This window comes from Sinocyclocheilus grahami, unplaced genomic scaffold (genome assembly GCF_001515645.1).
Source record: "Sinocyclocheilus grahami isolate Dianchi unplaced genomic scaffold, SAMN03320097.WGS_v1.1 scaffold11.1, whole genome shotgun sequence".
Taxonomy (NCBI): Eukaryota; Metazoa; Chordata; class Actinopteri; order Cypriniformes; family Cyprinidae; genus Sinocyclocheilus; species Sinocyclocheilus grahami.
In genome coordinates this window covers 3,239,799-3,259,485 of record NW_015505190.1, presented here as the reverse complement: position 1 = coordinate 3,259,485, position 19,687 = coordinate 3,239,799, and the positions used below count along the sequence as shown (strand labels likewise).

The following is a 19,687-nucleotide window of genomic DNA, read 5'->3' as shown; positions in this document are numbered from 1 at the left end:
GAGAGAGAGAGAAAGAGTCTAAAGGCCAATTCACACAGTTCTAAGACGGAGTCAGCTGTCTTAACCGTGGCTTGTGTACTGCAAACACATACCAGCTTCATCACTGTGTCTGTCACGCGACTCTGTTCCCCTTTCAGGCAAGAATAAAAAAAAAATTGCAGACAATGTGACTGTAAATACGATATAATAGCAGCAAAATGGTTGCAGATTTGCAAAAGGCAATCATACAAGAGACAGGCACGCAGGAGCGTTATCTAGTGATGTCAACATGTATCTAAAACATTATACGTGTCTCAAATTGTGTACTTTTGCACTATTCTACACCATTTTGTGGTATAAATAGTGTGACTGCTCACACTAAAAATTCCAAACTGGAACTTTAACCAAACAAAAAAGCTTTAACGACGTATGACGCAGTCAACTCTGTCTGTGTCTGTAAAGGTGTGAAATACTTGGTCCATACAATTAGAACAACAAAGGGACAGTGTTCCTCAGAAAGTTCCTGTAGCGTATCCATTAGATTAGTTTGATAACTACTCGTCTTGTGTATTTTTTTTTTTTTTTGCAGGATTTTGCAGGATCTCCATGTATCTATTGATGGTGACATTTGTTTTCAGACATAAAAGTCTGTCCCACAGACAGAACTTTGTGTTATGATTCTTTGAAGGCTGACACGCTAACATCTCTGCTGAAGAACTGTGCTACACTACTACGTTCATTAAATTCTTCTCCCAAAAACAATGTTGGTCAAGCTTGCTTATTTTGTTTATTAGAAGATATTGAAAACATTGGTGATGCAGTGTGGTTCAGGCAGAAGGACAATAATGATGCATGTCAGAGATAGATCAAATTTATATAAGGAATAACAAATCACTCTCATACTGGTGACCAAGGCAAGTTCTTTTGTAAACTGAGAACTCAGATAAAGTTACATAATCCATAAGAGGAGAAAATTTAATTTGGGTTTTATTTATAATTGAAAATCAGAGAACTTATAAAAACAGCCAAAAATGAGTTGGATGATTTTTTTGCTCCTTTTAAAAAATATATTTTTCCAACTTTCATAGCTTTCTGTGAATGGCAAATTTCAGTACATTTAGATAATACATAATATAGGGTATATATAAAATACATAATATATGGTAGGCCTGAGAATCATGTTATCACATCACAAGCAATCACCTATTTGTCATCTTTAAACAAGGTCAAATGTAGTGACCCTTAAAACAAAACAGACACAAAAACCAATACTGGTTGCAACAAAGCAAACATGATTGTTTGATAGTGTAAACAAAAGAAACTCAACAGATAGACACACCCCTTACAGAGACACACAGTGCCAGTACCTTTCAGGACACTACCAAAACAGGTGAGGCTCCATAGCTCCGTGGTTAGAGCACTGGTCTTATAAACTAGGGGTCGTGAGTTTGATCCTTGCTGGGGCCTGATTAATACATAGAGGACACTTTTGAACCAATATCAAAAGTGTTTACAGACGTAAATGATTGTCGATAGAACAGAATCGTTCAAATACAGGTGCATCTAAAGAAATAATTAAAAAAAAAAATCATTTTTTTTGTAACTTATTTTAAAAAGTGAAACTTTCACATATTCTAGATTCATTACATGTAAAGTAAAACATTTCAAAAGTTTTTTTGTTTTAATTTTGATGATTAGACCTTACAGCTCATGAAAGTCAAACATCCAGTATCTCAAAATATTAGAATATTTACATTTGAGTTTCATTAAATGACCATCCCTAAAGTATAAATTCCAGGTATCTCTTGTTCTTTGAAACCACAATAATGGGGAAGACTGCTGACTTGGCAATGGTCCAGAAGACAATCATTGACACCCTCCACAAAGAGGGTAAGTCACAGAAGGTCATTACTGAAAGAGGTGGCTGTTCACAGAGTGCTGTATCAAAGCATATTAAATGCAAAGTTGACTGGATGGAAGAAATTGGGTAGGAGAAGGTGCACAAGCAACAGGGATGACCGCAAGCTTGAGAATACTGTCAATCAAAGCAGATTCAGACACTTGGGAGAACTTCACGAGGAGTGGACTGAAGCTGGAGTCAGTGCATCAAGAGTCACCACGCTCAGACGTCTTCAGGAAAAGGGCTACCAAGCCACTTCTGAAACAGAAACAACGTCAGAAGCATCTTACCTGGGCTAAGGTGAACAAGAAGTGGACTGTTGCTCAGTGGACCAAAGTCCTCTTTTCAGATCAAAGTAAATTTTGCATTTCATTTGGAAGTCAAGGTCTGGAGTCTGGAGGAAGACTGGAGAGGCACAGAATCCAAGCTGCTTGAAGTCCAGTGGGAAGTTTCTGAAGTCAGAGATGATTTGGGGTGTGTGACGTCTGCTGGTGTTGATCCACTGTGTTTTATCAAGTCCAAAGTCAATGCAGCCGTCTACCAGGAGATTTTGGAGCACTTTATGCTTCCATCTGCTGACAAGCTTTATGGAGATGCTGATTTCCTTTTCCAGCAGGACTTTAGCAGCTGCCCACAGTGCCAAAACCACTTCCAAGTGGTTTGCTGACCATGATATTACTGTGCTTGACTGGCCAGTCAACATGCCTGATCTGAACCCCATATGGAATCTATGAGATATTTTCAAGAGAAAGATGAGAAACAGTCGATTCAACAATACAGACGAGCTGAAGGCTCAACAGTGCTTCAGTAGTGCACAGGCTGATCGCTTCCATGCCACACCTCACTGATGCTGGAATTTTTGCTAAAGAAGCCCCGACCAAGTACTGGGTGCATAAATGAACATACTTTAAAGAACTTGAACGTTTCTGTTTTGCAAATCCTTTTTTGATTGAGCTTAGGAAATATATATTTTGAGACACTGGATTTTTTACTTTCATGAGCTGTAAGCTCCAATCATCAAAATTAAAACAAAAAATATTTTGAAATGTTGTACTTTACATGTAATGAATCTAGAATATATGAAAGTTTCACTTTTTGAAATAGGTTACAAAAATAAAAAAGATCTGTAGATCTGATAATTGTTCAACACTACAAAAGACACCAGGTCTTCAGACTATATGTAGAACTTCACCCTACATGTGAGTGCAAACAAGTGCTGCAACTTTCTGATCTGATATTTCAAACACTTAACAGAATATAGGCAACACTGTTTTGGATCAATTTTGTTTTCATTTTGTTTCATTGCATTGATTTACATCTGTGTATCTGTGTGTGTGTTTACTCTTATTAGGAAACATGTAGGTGAAATATAATATAAGGTAAAGGCACATTATTACTTAAAACTTTCACTTTTTAAATATCCAGTTAGTTTTAAAAAGAATATAAAAAAACATAGAAATATAGGAAAAAATTAAAACATTGACGTGGAAAAAAGCCACATCTGTTGTAATTCTTTTTGTCAATCTGTATAGCACAATTATAACACTAGGATTGGATAAACAATGACGTTATGCAGACAGAAGAATGTCATTTGTGACACATGAATCACGTGTTTGTCATTCCTCCTAAATTTCAAACAATCAAAGCAACAAGGAACTGTTGGACACGCCCTTTGAAGGGTTTTTCATATGGTAATGAGGATGCTTAAAGAACAGGTGAGGCTCCATAGCTCAGTGGTTAGAGCACTGGTCTTGTAAACCAGGGGTCGCGAGTTCAATTCTCGCTGGGGCCTAATAGACACTTTTGAGTAGTAATCAAAAAAAGTTTACAGATATAGATGACTAGTGGTACAATAGAAGAGAGTGGAGCAAGTCTGGTATGAAGTGTTCAACTGGGAGTAAACAAAAAATGAAAGCTAAGACACATCACAGATGTTCAACGATCCTGAAAGAAGTCAAATGTAGCAAAACAGACAAGATTGGTTGCAACCAAACAAAGAAATTACTAATTATTGTCCAATCTGGTGAGACCGTGTAAAAGATGTAACACAAAATATTAAGCAGCACAACTGTTTTCAACATTGATAATAATAAGAAATTATTCTTGAGCACCAAATCAGCATATTAGAATGAATAGCCAATTTTTTGACTCTGTAAACTTTAATCAAAACATCACAACTTGCTCCTCTTGTGATATGATTGACTTGATATCTGTGATGTACGTATGCATGACTGTCCTGCATAGGTGCTCACATGACTAGTGTTCCCTTCCGGTACACCCCTTACAGATGCAGAAAGATTGTCAGTACCTTTTATATGGTAATAAGGGCAGCACAAGAACAGGTGAGGCTCCATAGGTCAGTGCATAGAGCACTGGTCTTGTAAAACCAGGGTCGCACGTTCAATCCTTGCTGGGGCCTGTGAATTAATTTTGAACTAGTATCAAAAACATTTGCAGACATACATTACTTCCAAGAAATCCACGTATTCAGAACTGACATGAGGAACACTTACGAGCCATCACTTGTGTGCTCTGAAGAACTTCTAAAAAACTTGAAGCAAACTATTATGCCTGTATGTAGAATCAAATTTACTCAGGAAATGCATCATAAAAACCAAGAACAGATTTAATTGTTCAAAAATATTTCAATATCAAAACATTTATACATCAAATCCTGAACTGTCTTGGCATAGAAAGTACAAAAATACTGCACAAATAATCATTTTATACAAAAACAATACAAAATCTGAAGGCTGCCATGCCATAAATCAGAAGAAACACCATTAAAACAACAGAAAGCCGATAGATTAAGCAGAGAAACTAGATGAGAAATCGTTTGTCAACCAGAGTTTTGCTTGCTAGGTTCCTGCGGCCCATTCCATTTCGGATTAATCTGAAGACCTGAAGGAGAGAACATTAAAACTTCATCTTAAACATCAACTCTAGAGCGTCGAATTAAACCAGTCCATTCACATATTCACATATACTAACCAGCTGCTGGAGGTATGTTAACACAGTTGCGAGAATGAAGTTCTGACTGCCCAGATCCACCACACAGAAAAAGAGGGTGTCAAAGATCAACAGAACAGCCTCATTACCATAAAAGAGGACATCAGCGAATGAGTGAGAATCATCTGAGAGAAGATAAACACAAAAAACGCAATCACTCATTCACTCAAAACACTAATGATTTGATGAGATTTACAGAGTGTTTTTTACCATTATAGAAGATGCTTTTATCCAGTGGCTCTATAAACTCCATACCGATAAGTCTCTCAAATAGTAGCTTATCTTTCACTATGTAATCCATCTCACGATGAGCCTTAGAAAACAACAGAATGAGCAAATCAAAACACAAACCAACCATAGTAAACTACTGGAAAAATCACAAGCATCAATGAAATGAAATTCTCACATGATCAATGACAGAGCCCAGGAATCGGTTCATAGTATGGTAAGCTTTTGTGCTCTGCTCACAAGGATTGGCTGAAGCATCCACCAACCTTGAGGGCCCACTTCTCTGTAGGGGTAGAGACATTTTTAGCCACCTTTACCAAGAGTGATTTGTGTGGGAGATCACTTTGCTATACCTTGGGAAAAAATTGACTTCAGAAGTAAGCAAAATGTGACAAAAACAGGAATCGTGGCAAAAGGTAAAAATTATTCATTAAAACAAGTAAATTGTTTTTCTAAAAATGGAAAAAGTTTTCTTGTATGTAATAACATTTCTTAATATAAAATGTTCTTTATCGTTATTTGCTTTGTTAAAAAACAATGAACACCTATGGTATGTCCTCTTTTAGATAAGTAAATATAAGTGTTTATGTTTGTGTTTATACCCTGTTGATTGGCTCAATTATCCGGTCATATTTTACTCGCAGGCGGTTGGTTATTGAAATCTGAAATGTCTGAGTGTCTGAGTTCGGCAAAAGTCCCCTTTGGCCACACAGATTCTCCTAAAATGCATAAAAATAAAATGAGTTCTCCATTCAAACTTTTATTATTAAATGGAAGACTCAAAATTCATCCTACCGCCTCCCTCTTCAGGTTTGTATTCATTTCATCCATGTTAGTGTCAGCATGACCATGAACAGAACGTCCATGAATGTAGTAGCCAAAACATCGATGAGACAGCAGCAGCACTGAGATCTACCAGACACATACACATACATACAAAAGAAGAAAAGACAAAAATCAAGCAACATTAAGCCATTACATACTGTATGTTACGGTCTAAAATTTTACACTTATTGTCTATGAATTACAGACTATTTGCAAAGAAGATTTCTAACCTAATACTTACATTGCTGATTGAGCACAGATCCACAAACTGGCGAATCTTGTCTTCAACAAAGCGTTCATGGAATACTGTGAAGAATATAATCTAAGGTAAAATGACACAAAAAGGAACATGAGAAACAGCACAGGTGACACAAACAGAGACAGGCTGCTTGTTTTGAAGCATACATGTTCTCACCTGTATTAAGCCAATGCAGAGCCACATTGCAGAAGCCACACCGTGGCGGAGTATGAGGCTGTATGGTGGTGTGTATGCCTCAGGAGACCGACGCAGGTTGGATGAGGGGTCTCTTAAAGCCAAATTTGAGAAGCCCACCACCTGCAAGCACAATATTCGACATTTGTTAAAAGAGATCTATTATGCTCCTTTTTACAATATTAATATAAAATTTAAATAATTCAGAGTCCACAGAATGTGTCTGTGAAGTTTCAGCTCTAAATAGCCCATAGATCATTTAGAAAATGCCTATTTTGAGCGCAAGCAGAAACAAGCTGTCTTTGTGCATGTCTCTTTAAATGCAAATGAGCTGTAGTGATGGGAAGTTCGGATCATTTTTACCGACTAGGACCAAAGAATTTCAGCAAAATGAACGAATCTTTTTTTCGAGTCATTTCGTTCATTTTAGCAAAATATAATTAAAATGTTACGTGTTACTTCCCTAATACGTCTACTACTTACGCAAACGTTGATCACACTACAAACAATACAAAACTATAATGCTATAAGAAACAGAAAAGATTAATTCATTGTTTACCTGGGTCTTCAGTCTATGATTAGCTCACCTCACCTCTTATCTGACAAGTCTTCGGGTTTGAGTCGTTCGTTCATCACGTGACAGCCCCATACGCTTTAACCAATGCAGTCTGAGTCGGAAAATAGTCTTTCGAATCGTTTGTTCTTTTGTCACGTGACGTGACAGCATTGGATAGAGAAATTAGTTAATTTACAAGCTTCCTTACAAACGGGTGCATAGTTATTATTATTATTATCATCATTATTATAATTATTATTTACTCTTACAGTTACGTGATGCTTTTCTGGTCTCAAATTGTAGCTTTTTACTTCTTACAGTCTTATAAATGTGTGAATTTCTGTCATTATGGTTGACAGAATGTTGTAACAAAGGTAACAAAGAGTTGGTTATTATTATTAAGTCTCTTTCCGGCTCACACTGCATTGGTTAAAGCTTATGGGGCTGTCACGTGATGAATGAACGACTCAAACCCGAAGACTCCAGAGATGAACTAATCAATTCTCTTTCCAGCTCAGACTGCATTGGTTAAACTTATGGGACTGTCACGTGATGAACGAATGACTCGGAAAAACCAGAAGACTCGAAACAGGTGAACTACTTGACTAATTCCAGTACAGAACCTATATGAGATTGAGCATGCGCAACTGAACTAATCACTCCCCAAGACGACTCGTTCTTCCCGAGTCACATTAAAGATTTGTTCAAAATGAACGAATCGTTCAAGAACGACCCAACACTAATGAGCTGCTGCCCACCCCCTTTTCCACAATAGGACTGTGCCTTTACAGCTCATATCTCAGATAGTCTGCTACAAAAAAACTGTTTTGTATTGTTTTTCATGTATATCACACTGAAGTCATGCCTTTCAAAGCCATATCAGTTTAAACTTCTGATATAGGCCTACGGTTTTCTGAGCGCACACATCCGAAGCATGCGCACAGAAAGCGAATGTCACATGGCATGCGAGTACTAAACTAACTTCTCTTTAATGTCTTATTGCGTTTAAACTGCCATATACACACGAGAAAATCATTTAGTTATGTCTGTGAAGGTAAAGAGCTGGGAAATGTCATCAGTGCAGCCAAACACAGAACAGTTAGCATGGCGGTATGGCATGGTACACTGTTGTCTCTTGTGAAAACACAACGGCTGCGCTGTGGGTGGAAACGGCTCGTTTTTTCACAAGCTTGCAGAGAAAGGCATACAAAACACAATTACTGGGTTGTTCTTTTTTTAGGTTTTGTGGGTTGGTAGATTATAGCATTTAAACAGGTCAAAAGTCAGATTTTCATGATATGTCACCTTTAATACAGTCCGTATTAACACGATAGTATGCTCTTTAAGTGGCTCTTTAAGTATTTTAGAAATAGGTTTTGAGGCAAACTGTAGATGTTTTGGGACAGAACTATAGTGTGTTGTTGGCCTCACCTCCAGAAAGAAAAGCACAGCAATGACCTGAAATGTGGGGTTGATCTTGCGAATGGTCTGAATCTCATTCCACTCATTGGCCACAAAATATGTTCTCCAGATACTGACAGAAGATGCTTGACTTTTTGCTTCGCCAGAACCTGAGCACATTACAACATAATTATAGAATATACAGTATCTCACAGAAGTGAGTACACCCATCCCATTTTTGTAAATATTTGATTATATCTTTTCATGTGACAACACTGAAGAAATGACACTTTGCTACAGTGTAAAGTAGTGAGTGTACAGCTTGTATAACAGTGTAAATTTGCTGTCCCCTCAAAATAACTCAACACACAGCCATTAATGTCTAAACCGCTGGCCATAAAAGTGAGTACACCCCTAAGGGAAAATGTCCAAATTGGGCCCAATTAGCCATTTTCTCTCCCCGGTGTCATGTGACTCAGTGTTACAAGGTCTCAGGTGTGTTAAATTTGGTGTTATCGTTCTCACTCTCTCATACTGGTCACTGGAAGTTCAACATGGCACCTTGTGGCAAAGAACTCTCTGAGGATCTGAAAAAAATAATTGTTGCTCTACATAAAGATGGCGTAGGCTATAAGAAGATTGCCAAGACCCTGAAACTGAGCTGCAGCACGGTGGCCAATACCATACAGCGGTTTAACAGGACAGGTTCCACTCAGAACAGGCCTCGCCATGGTCGACCAAAGAAGTTGAGTGCACGTGCTCAGCGTCATATCCAGAGGTTGTGTTTGGGAAATAGACGTATGAGTGTTGCCAGCATTGCTGCAGCGGTTGAAGGGGTGGGGGTCAGCTTGTCAGTGCTCAGACCATATGCCACACACTGCATCAAATTGGTCTGCATGGCTGTCGTCCCAGAAGGAAGCCTCCTCTAAAGATGATGCACAAGAAAGCCCGCAAACAGTTTGCTGAAGACAAGCAGACTAAGGACATGGATTACTGGAGTTATTTTGAGGGGACAGCAAATTTACACTGTTATACAAGCTGTACACTCACTACTTTACATTGTAGCAAAGTCTAATTTCTTCAATGTTGTCACATGAAAAGATATAATCAAATATTTACAAAATGTGAGGGGTGTACTCACTTCTGTGAGATATTGCATATGTGTTATTAAAAAATAAAAATAAATAGATTAAAACTGTTGAGTTTGTATCGGTATTATGAAACATGCATTTGAGAAGCACATTAGAGAAACACTGTAATTACCCTCCACATGTTTACTGGCTTTACCACGAGGTCTTTCCCAGTCTATGAAGAAAATATCCACAGACAGCTGAACAAAGAGCTTATGAAGAAATTGTACAGTCTGTGACAGAAAATAAAGTTGGGTTAAAGAAGGGAAAAGACAGACATATACTTAAATAAGCAACCTATAGCGTATAAGCTAATATTCATATTTGTACTCACCTTCAAAGCAAAGGCACAGCCAACATAAACAACAAAGCGCTCCTCCTGCGCTGGTAATGGCAGCAAAACAGACACAAATAGCTGGGCCTGGAGATATACAAAAGGCCTTTTCTTTATAGGTTTTAATTTCTGTTTTAAGGCGTGTTCACATTGGTGAACGAATAAGATTCATTCTTTTGTTCACATGACCAGAGCTACAGCTATTATATAAAACTATGACTTGATGGCACACACAAACAGAGTATAAACAGTTTGATAACATGTAAATACTGTCTGACTTCCTTTCTGTGACAAGTGGGTGTCAGAAACGCAATGTTGCACAGCGCTTGTCTTGATGTGAACAGGCCTTTAGACCTAAAGAGCTCCATCAAAAAAATAAAGGGTCTGTATAGACTGCACATCCTAGCAAATAAACCTCATTTGACAGGACAGTGGAAGAAATTCACAGAAACACAGATACTAAACTGATGTCTGATGAGTGGGTGAGACTACATTTAACAACAGAAAAAGTGATAGACTTGCCTCCACTGTCTGGAAAATATTGAGAGGAAAAGCAAAAGAAAGAAAAAGGGGAAAAAAGACTCATGTGAGGCTAAATCATATTCATAATAGACTAGACATTGCCACTCACAGACATGAATGCAAACCTTAAAGAATATGAGCCAGTAGAGGCCTGTTCCAACTGTGATGAAGAAGAAAACATTTGCCAGGTCACCAGCATAGAACACCAGAAACTTCATAATGGTCTGAAACAGAAATTACATTACTATGCATCTGGGTTGTGAATTGTTTATAATCATCTCTGAATGTGAGCCTTCACCTGCAGGTCAATGAGAGGAGATGCGATTCTTCTTTTCCAGCTTGCTGTCTTCAATAAAGAGTGGACAACAGCCATCCCACCCAGCACACCAAGAGCAATCTGGATATGAATCCACATATGAATAAGCTCACCAACATAAAACAGAAAACTGATTTTCGTTGTTCATACTCACATCAGTTTTGACCCGAGCTTCTTCCTGGTCCATCGTATACTCAAGAGAGAATGACACCTGTAGATATGTACATAAAAACAGAAATTAACCTGTTTGGCTGATCACATAAACACTTTAAAATGTGTAAAATATTTAGCATTTATTACATTTACACTGCATCATGCATCCTATCTGTCAAAAGAATAAATTATTTTTTGATTAATTGCATTAACATATGCTGGAGACATACCGTAACAGTCTGTGTGGTGGGGTCAGTGACAGGTATATCTGAGTAAGTCACAGTCATCAGAGGGGGGTACACCTGTCCCTTCTGTGTATTCGGCACCAGCTGAAACCTGTTCAGTGCAGGACATCAAGCTTAGTGTGATCTCCCACTATGTGTGCTTTATGTGTTTGTGAGTGTGTAGTACTTACCCGATCTTAATGTTAGAGGCCACACGTATGACCCCAGGTGAAGAACTCAAAGAGTTTTGCCTTCCACTCAACGTGTCCACAAGCATCAGCCTTCGGGTCAGTAACCAGTTATTCATGTTAGATCCTGACACAAGAGAAGTCAGCATGGTGATAAAGCAGCAAGGCCATGATATGGAAATGTTTGATCAAAAAATGTGTTTGTATGTTGTACCCTCATTAGTGAACTGCCCGTTAAACTGCTGGTTGATATTTAGGAGAGGCACTGCAAGAAGATGCTTGTCCTCCTGTGGCTTCTGAATGACCAGGAACACGTCATAGAACACAGGCTCTGGATACCCATTCAAAAGCTCTGACACAGAGAGAACACACTAAGAAAAGAAAAAAAAACTTTAACATATATCCACATATTCAGCTGAAAATAAAAACATGTATATTGACCAAACAGAGAAACATATTGCTAAATATGGAACACATATGGACAACAACAGAAGATAAGTCAGACTCACACTCTGCTTGTAGGCTGTCCCAAACGTGAAAGCAGACTGTTGTCTGGTAAGGGTGTCTGGACAGAGCTATAGAGGATTTAATTAAGCATATTTGCACATTAGTAAAAATTTTACTAATTCAGGAAAAAAAAAAAAAGACACCTTCAGAAAATCGTCAATATTTTTTTTAGGAATGTCATCATTGTATGATAGGTTAAGCCAAAGACTTGCAAATCAACTCAACGAAAAACACCTCAACTAAACAATCGTATCAACTGACTTGACGGGAGTTTAGCTCTGCAACACATTTTAATGTCATGTGTATTTTAAATAGTTTTAAAGAACACAAAATATTCTTAACCTTATTTTTAAGTTAGAAAACAATAAAATAGTTGAGAATAATCTTATTCTTAAGAAGAATTTGTATTTGCGATGACAGCATAGTAGGCAGTGTGTCGACATATAACGCCGTTCGAATCCCGGCTCGAGGACCTTTCCTAATCCCACCCCCTTCTCTCTCTCCCAATTTGCTTCCTGTCTAATCTACACAATCCTATCTTAATAAAGGTAAAACGCCAAAAATAAATCTTAAAAAAAAGAAAAAATTATTATTTGTGAATTTGACGATAGAAGAGAAATTGATCAAGCCTGCCTACCTGGAGGTTTCCTCCACCGATGCTCTCCCATCTCAGAAACTCCCCACGCACTGAGTAAACAGCAGCCCGCAGCTCGATGTCAGTGTTCTGAAAGTGAGAGGAAGGTTTGTAAAAATTACTACATGCATGCTTACGCTTACAAGATGTTTAGATGTCAAAAGTGTTTACCTTTTGTGCCCCTTTAAAGCTGAATCCAACAGGAAGCGGCTCATTCTGTATAATCCGTGATGCCAACCCAAGCTGGTCTCCATAGTAGAGCCAAGGCATGTTTGCCCTCCTAGAGTCACAATGAGAGTGAGGGTCTATGAGGTCACAGATACAAGTAAACAGGATCCTTGCGCCCATTAGTTAAGAATTTAAATACTTTACAGAGGCACAGACACTTCATAACAACATCATATAATATCAGATCAAATCAGGTCTGCCCATATCACTTCTGAGACAGGAAACAATTTATCTTGAACGAGTCACACTGTATTTAATAATATAACATTGCACATGACGGATCTCCTATGGTTATTTTAAATACCCTGGGGTTCCAATCTTCTGATGAGAGGGATAAAGCACAATCAGCTGATCATTATGGCAAATAGACTTAAGATCTGCACTTACAGTGGTTTTCTATATTATCTTGTATCACAAGAAAGCTGTATTTTCAGAGCTGCTGTTAGTGGAAGTCATGTGACAGGCAGGGGTTGCCTGTAGAGCATGTACTTTTTTAACCAATGCCAAGTGTACAGTCATACAATGGTTATAGAGTCATATGTTAACCTGAAATATGTATTGAAATAAGAATCACAAGAGTAACATATAGGGAGTCATATGATAAGTTTTTTTTGTTTTGTTTTGTTTTACAAATAGGAGGCTTGTTTGCCACAATTAAAAAAAAAAAAGTCTTGATGTATGAAATATAACTGTGGATGACAGCTAGAGGTAAAAAATAAACTCACAGAATGCTATAGAAACAGAGCATTGAGACCAAAGATTTAAGATGTATAGCTGGACATCTCGGCTTTGTTGTTTGCCAATATAGTCAAATTTTGACACCTGGAACCCCAGCTTTGAGAGACTTCTTTTTCAAGAGAGAAAAAATAGCATGAGCCACAACACACTGAGCTAATTATACGATTTAAAGGGGTTCAATAGTAAACACTATAAAGTGCTATATAGTAATTGTATGCGTGTTACCAGTAGGAGACGTCCTGGCTGCTGCCCTGAGCAGCTGTTGCTCTGTAGACGGTGTTGTAGAGGCCACAGGCATCATTGTTGATGGTGCTAAAGGAGTGCATGTTCATCACACACATGTTGCCCAGAGACTGACATGCTGTCCGGTTGGACAACAACTACAGAGCAAAATGAACAAAACTTAAATATGTTCCAAAGCAAAGCCTGACATGTAAAAATTTTAAACAAACTTGTGTGTAGAAATTTACCAAACAGGCAGCTGCTGAAGAATACATGAAGTTTGAAAACCATGCCGATAGGACAGAGTTGGCCTGTGTAACACAAATACGTCACACTTTAAAACAACAAACCTCAGCACACTAACAGAAGTACACAAACACAACTCATGAGGTTAACTTTGAATTCTTACCAGTCGGCTAAAGATGACATTTGGGACAACTGAGGTAGGTAGACCGTTTGAAGGGAAGCACATCCCACCTGCCTGTAAACCGAGCAACGCAATCATCACTATCAATGCATCACATAAACATATGCATACACTACCAGTCAAAAGTTTGGAATAGACATTTGCCCGCCAATGTAAATGTCTGAGATTCTCACCTGTACGTTTGAAGTACCGCAAACACAAGACTGAGATGAGTTGATGAAGGAGTCCTCGCATCTTACACACCTAAGAATACACGTCCAAATAAAATGAATCACTTTATGCGACGACTGAGATGAGTTGATGAAGGAGTCCTCGCATCTTACACACCTAAGAATACACATGTCCAAATAAAATGAATCACTTTATGCGACATGAAGATCAACATGAAAATCCAGTGGCATTGATAGAAATAGCAGAGTTACCTGTTGCCTGTTCTATCTGGGGCAGAAAAAGCGGGCTCTGTTGCATTACATGCTTCACATCGTGATTCATTTAATGGATTCCCATTCCCATCTCTCTCCACTGCCCAATACAGACATGCCATAAAATCATAAACAATTCTGTGAGTGCACAAACAATTTGAGTGATTATTTCGGAGAAAAAAACAGCCTACGTTTGAATCATATTTATTTATATACGACTGAAATGAAAAGCACTTACCCAGCACACTTCCCTTAGGACACTGACACTTGCCATTCTCCCCTGCACTTCCAGAACAACGGATACAGCCATAGCCATCCTGGGTGACCCCCTATGAATGAGAGTAATCATATAAATGTATGAAAGTATTAGTATTCTTAATTATTAATAATACAAGATCTTAAATTAGTAATTTAAATTGAATACAAAACCTGATTAGCATCAGGACACTGCTGGCACGTGATGGACGCCCCATTGCTGACCAGCACCCTGAAACCAGTCTGACACTCACATGCCAGTCCTTATGACAGAAATACACATAAACATACAAGCTGGTTTACAATTAAGTGTATTATAAAAGTTCCGGTGTTTATAATTACATCCATTTGAAACATGTATTTGTTTACTATGTGCAGCTGCAAAGGCAGAATTTTATTAGCGCGGAAGCAGTTGATTCACTCTGAAGATACTCACTCTAGGTTAAATTAGCAATAAACATGACTATATTTCAGCAAATGACTGCCGTTTAGTGTACAACGTCTATCATCTACAGGTTAGGTTGGTCAAAACAAAGCAAACTAATCTGTGCTAAGCGTACCTGATTTGCTGCTGACTTGACTCGGCCCACATTTCACACAAGACAAGCTCGAAATATCAAAATAACTGTCCACACCACAATCCGAAGGCTGCTGAAAAGATACAGAGAACTGCTGGCAGAAAAAAACGTTTAGTTTGAACAGGAATATGATGGAGAAACTGCACACAAATGTTCTCAGCGTCCCCGTCGCCATGGTGCAGACGACGTACCGGTTCCTGTTCACGCTAGTGATGTTTCGTTCGTGAACGAATCGTTCTTTTTGAACAAATCTTTTAGGTGAACGAATCGTTCTCGTTCACGTAACCCATTGATATTATTTCTCGTTCACTGTCACTGAAATTCCTCCCTCCAGAGCAGCGCGGCGGTATTGGCAGCGCATGCGCAGTTCAGTGAACCGGGTCGCTCTGTGGACTGTTTCATCCTGTCAAAGGATGACTAAACCTCGAGCCAATAGCCTTCGAGTTTGAGATGTGACGGAGCACGTGATTAGCTACTTGGAGAGTAGTGAACGAATACGCCCTTCACTGAACGAGTTTCTTTTGAGTCTGAACCTGTTTTTATACAGTCTATGGTCTGAACCAGTGGTCACCAACCTTTTTAGGCCCAAGATCCCTGACCTCGGCCTTTATGAAAGACAAGATCTACATATAGAAGAATTGATAGAAAAAGACATCCCAGAATGTGCTTCAAATTTGAGGCGCCGATCATAGCTGATTCAGAATTCAGATTTTCTTTTCTTTCTTTCTTTTTTTTTTTTAACTAGCAAATTGGATTCTGATACTGTTACTGATTTTTAAGCAAATGAATTTATTTGCTTTATAACAAACAAACTGGCTTTAAACAAAAATATCTAGCCATTTGAAATGAGAGGCAACCACTGCATTTTAATCATGATCTGCACGGGCAGTTGTTTTTGATTTGATCTAGATTAATTTCAGGATTTAAAACAAAAACAGAATGGTCTGACTTATGGTGTTATTTATTTATTTGCTACATAAAACATCTGCACGAAACAAAACCAGCAGGTCTGAATGAGACGCACTCTCGGACAGCAGGTGGCGCTTATGAACAGGGTTGCCAGGTTTTCGCAATAAAACTAGTCCAATCGGGTTTCGAGGAGGGTTCCCCTGTAAAAATCGCATTCTGGGGGTAAAATACACGTTTTTCGGCGGGGATCTTCCAGTAAAATTTTCATTCCAGGGACTAAATATCACGTTATTGGGGTCGCTTCAACCCGCGGACATGAACAACAACCCGCGGCAACAGTGTTAAAGTAGCCCAATTCTGCGGGAAAACCGCGGACTTGGCAACACTGCTTATGAACCGACCGCACTATAGCGTTTCCTTGGTTACCGCTGTAAACAAAGCAGAGTTGCGCTTTATACGGAGAAGAAAATGCCATTGCCATCGAAACTTTTCTCAAGACAGTTCCCTTCAGTGATATTTTAATATAACCCCAGAAATGTAATGCATTTTTATACTTATTTTACGGGTTGGCGACCACTGATCTGAACCATAGACTGTAAAAAAAACAGGTCTGAACGAGACAGAGAGATCTTCTGGTTCGTGAACGAAATGACTTAACGTTACCTGGTACATGTCGTTCGTGAACGAGTTGAATGAGAGTGTACCTGGTCAGTCGGCCACTTAGCATGTCAATCTCGATCAGCAGAAAGCAGATGCAAAGCGCAGTTATAGGTACTGTGCACATACGCTTGTTTATATATATATATATATATTCATATTTAGCATACAGAACATAATTCCACGTTTAATCCCCGATTTATGAATGTGTAATTGTCTGACCAAACAATTAAAATGTTAATTATGCAAGAAAACCTTGGCTTTGGTCATCTGAACAACTTATTCAGACTTTATTTATTTAATGAGTAGATTATGCACACATTTTAATAAAGCCAAATCAGTTTTTGTAACAAGTGAATACGTTCGTTGACTTAAGACACAACACATAAAACACTCTTTTTCGCCACCTGCTGGCGTATTTATGTAATATGAAGAAATGGTCACTGAACGAATCAGTGAACGAATCATTTTGGTGAACGAACTGAAAATGAACGAATCTCTTGAAAGAGTCAAAATTTCCGTGCGAGGGCGTGCAGAGGGCTTAAAAGTCTCTGCGAGAGGAAGTTGAGTGTTCCCCGCCGGACGCGCGAGCTGTGCTGTTTGCAGGTTACCGCGTGGCTTCTCTGACAAAAAAGTCGTGTGGAGAGAAACGTTTAGATTGAGGTATTAGTTTCAGAGAAAAACGAACGGTAAGTAAGGCTCCGAGGACGCATTCTTATCGATTGTTTAACTAGAAGTGGATTTCCTGAGGTGATTTTTGTCCTCTGAAAGTTTTAAACAAAGAGGAGAAAACAGTAGTTTCTACAGTGGATTTTTTTTTTTTTTTAATGTTCCACTTAGATTTTAGAAACTGGTCTCAAAAGTTTGCTTTTTGCCTTTTTAACAGATCCCATTGGTTTGTAAGAAGAATCTAACCATGACAATAGTGGTTCTGCTTTTGCAAGGTTTAAACAAAGAGGCAGGATCTGAAGACATCCGAAGATTTTTCCATGGCTTGCACATACCTGAGGGTGGTGTTCATATCACCGGTGGCAAGATGGGTGAAGCTTTCATTATTTTTAACTCGGAGAGAGAAGGCCAACTAGCCATGCGCTACTCTGGAAAACTCCTCAGAGGCTCTTCTGTTTTATTACATATTAGCAGTCTGGCAGAACTCAAGAGAAAAATGGAGTCAAGATTAAAGAAATCAAAGTCCACAGCTGTGGAGACTAAAACAGTGCCATCATCCCCACCTGACACCAACAGAGCTCTTTTGCTTAGTCTAATGACTGCCATTCAAGGACTGCATTCAAATGAAAAAGTGGATCAATGCCAAGTGCCTGAAAATTTCAACCAAAATGTACCAGAAACAGATAAATGGTCCTCAACTGACAACCAAACAATTTCGGATGCTCCGCATAGTCTAACTCATGACATGGCACCTAAGGAGCAGAAAAGCAGAGGAGAAATCCTTAATTCCTGTAAGTCAGGCTACCTTCGGCTTTATGGATTTCCTGATTCTGTTCCCAAAGAAGAGATCTACCAGTTCCTTCTGGGACTCCCAGTGTTGGAGGTCATCACAAAAGTTCGACTGCAACTGGGTTGGTGTTGTCTGGTGAAGCTGACCAGTTTCGCAGATGCTGAGGAGGGGCTGAAATACAGCCACAGAAAATTCAAAGAATACAATGTTGAGGTCAGACTCGCCCATGAGAAGATGTGGACAGATGCTGTGAAGCAGTCCAAAAATTGCATGCAAAACGTCAAACCTCACACTTTCTCAGAGCAAAGGGAAGTTAACACCGAAAGAAATGCAATTAGAGGTTTCTCAACCAAAAGAAGTGCAGAGGAGTCACCCTCACCTGGATTTCCAAAAAAATACTGCAGAAACTTTCCATCTCCTCAAACAGAACTTTATGTTATTGTCAATAATCTTTCAAAGAATATAACCAAGACGGAAATCAAGGAGCTTTTTGGCTGTCATGCAGTCCCAAACTACAGAATAAAACATTTATTGAATAAGTGGGGAGAGCGGACAAGCACTGCGTTTATTACCTTTGAGCATGCAGAGGAATGTGCCTCAGCTCTGACCATGAATGGCACAAATGTTGGCTTAAAGAACATTGAAGTGTCACCCATTACTAAAGAAGAAATGTTTGCTATACTCAGCAGAAACAGATGTGCTAAAGTCTGGAGGCCACCACCTTATGGAAATACACATTTAGCCATGTCATGTGTATATGCACGCAATTTTCCTGCAGATGTCAGGAAAGAAGAGGTGAGAGACTTTTTCATGCGCTTTAACGTCTGTGAAGATGCAATCGTATTGCTTGTGGACAGCCAGGGCAATGGTGTCGGTGAAGCCATCGTGCAGTTCGAATGTGAGGAAATCGCCAAACAGGCCCAGAGTCTCCATGGGAAGTATTTCATGGGAGCAAAAATTCTACTCACTTGTATCACACGTCAACAGAGGGAGAAGATACTTGGTACATGGTGAACAACTGGAGAAGTGAAATGTTCTCAGCACCTTGAAACACCAGCAGTAGTGTAAAATGTAAAGGAGGACAACCAAATCATTTGAAGATCCAGCATAAGCTTTATCATTAGCTCTGTGAGCTGTATGTGTATATATATATAAAACGTTTTCAAGAAATGTGCTCAAGCGATATTATAGGTACAATTGAAGATGCCCAGTAAGGATTTTGAGTACCACATGGAAGGACTGTACCTAAAAAAAGACACACGTACAGTACAATGGTTGCTGAACTACAGTAGTCAACATTTGAAGTGGATCAAAGTTGTCCTAAGACAAGAACGGATATTGTTTTGGTTTTAGGACAACTTTGAGCAAATGTTTTGATCCCATCAAATGTTGACTAGTGTATTAAGGTCTGCTACATGTGGATAAATAATACCCGTTTACTTTCACATTCATA

At 38.8% G+C, this 19,687-nt stretch overlaps 2 protein-coding genes and 1 non-coding gene across 4 annotated transcripts; 2 read left to right on the top strand and 1 right to left on the bottom strand.

Moving 5' to 3' along the window:
• The first annotated feature begins 3,598 nt into the window (after positions 1-3,598).
• Positions 3,599-3,671, top strand: trnat-ugu (transfer RNA threonine (anticodon UGU)). Its single transcript has one exon. It is a non-coding gene; the product is annotated as a tRNA-Thr (tRNA).
• An 882-nt stretch (positions 3,672-4,553) lies between these two features.
• Positions 4,554-15,577, bottom strand: LOC107596064 (meckelin-like). Of its 2 annotated transcripts, XM_016286675.1 has the most exons (29): positions 15,192-15,577; positions 14,806-14,894; positions 14,615-14,705; positions 14,377-14,476; positions 14,128-14,197; positions 13,937-14,008; positions 13,776-13,838; positions 13,531-13,685; positions 12,511-12,619; positions 12,343-12,429; positions 11,708-11,773; positions 11,413-11,569; positions 11,202-11,325; positions 11,017-11,122; positions 10,788-10,844; positions 10,616-10,714; positions 10,443-10,541; positions 10,318-10,326; positions 9,796-9,882; positions 9,595-9,694; positions 8,362-8,501; positions 6,357-6,497; positions 6,183-6,263; positions 5,912-6,028; positions 5,719-5,835; positions 5,295-5,399; positions 5,099-5,201; positions 4,871-5,013; positions 4,554-4,780 (listed from the first exon to the last, which is right to left on the bottom strand). In XM_016286675.1, the coding sequence occupies exons 1-29, from the start codon at positions 15,382-15,384 to the stop codon at positions 4,700-4,702; spliced, it is 2,961 nt and encodes a 986-aa protein (XP_016142161.1). In that variant the 5' UTR covers positions 15,385-15,577; the 3' UTR covers positions 4,554-4,699. The 2 variants fall into 2 exon arrangements, with proteins under 2 accessions (XP_016142161.1, XP_016142168.1); XM_016286682.1 differs by lacking the exon at positions 10,318-10,326.
• Positions 15,578-17,364: 1,787 nt separating this feature from the next.
• Positions 17,365-19,488, top strand: LOC107596631 (RNA-binding protein 12B-like). The gene is made up of 2 exons (XM_016287396.1): positions 17,365-17,464; positions 17,662-19,488. Exon 2 carries the CDS (start codon positions 17,692-17,694, stop codon positions 19,246-19,248), a length of 1,557 nt encoding a protein of 518 aa, XP_016142882.1. The 5' UTR covers positions 17,365-17,464; positions 17,662-17,691; the 3' UTR covers positions 19,249-19,488.
• Positions 19,489-19,687: the final 199 nt, after the last annotated feature.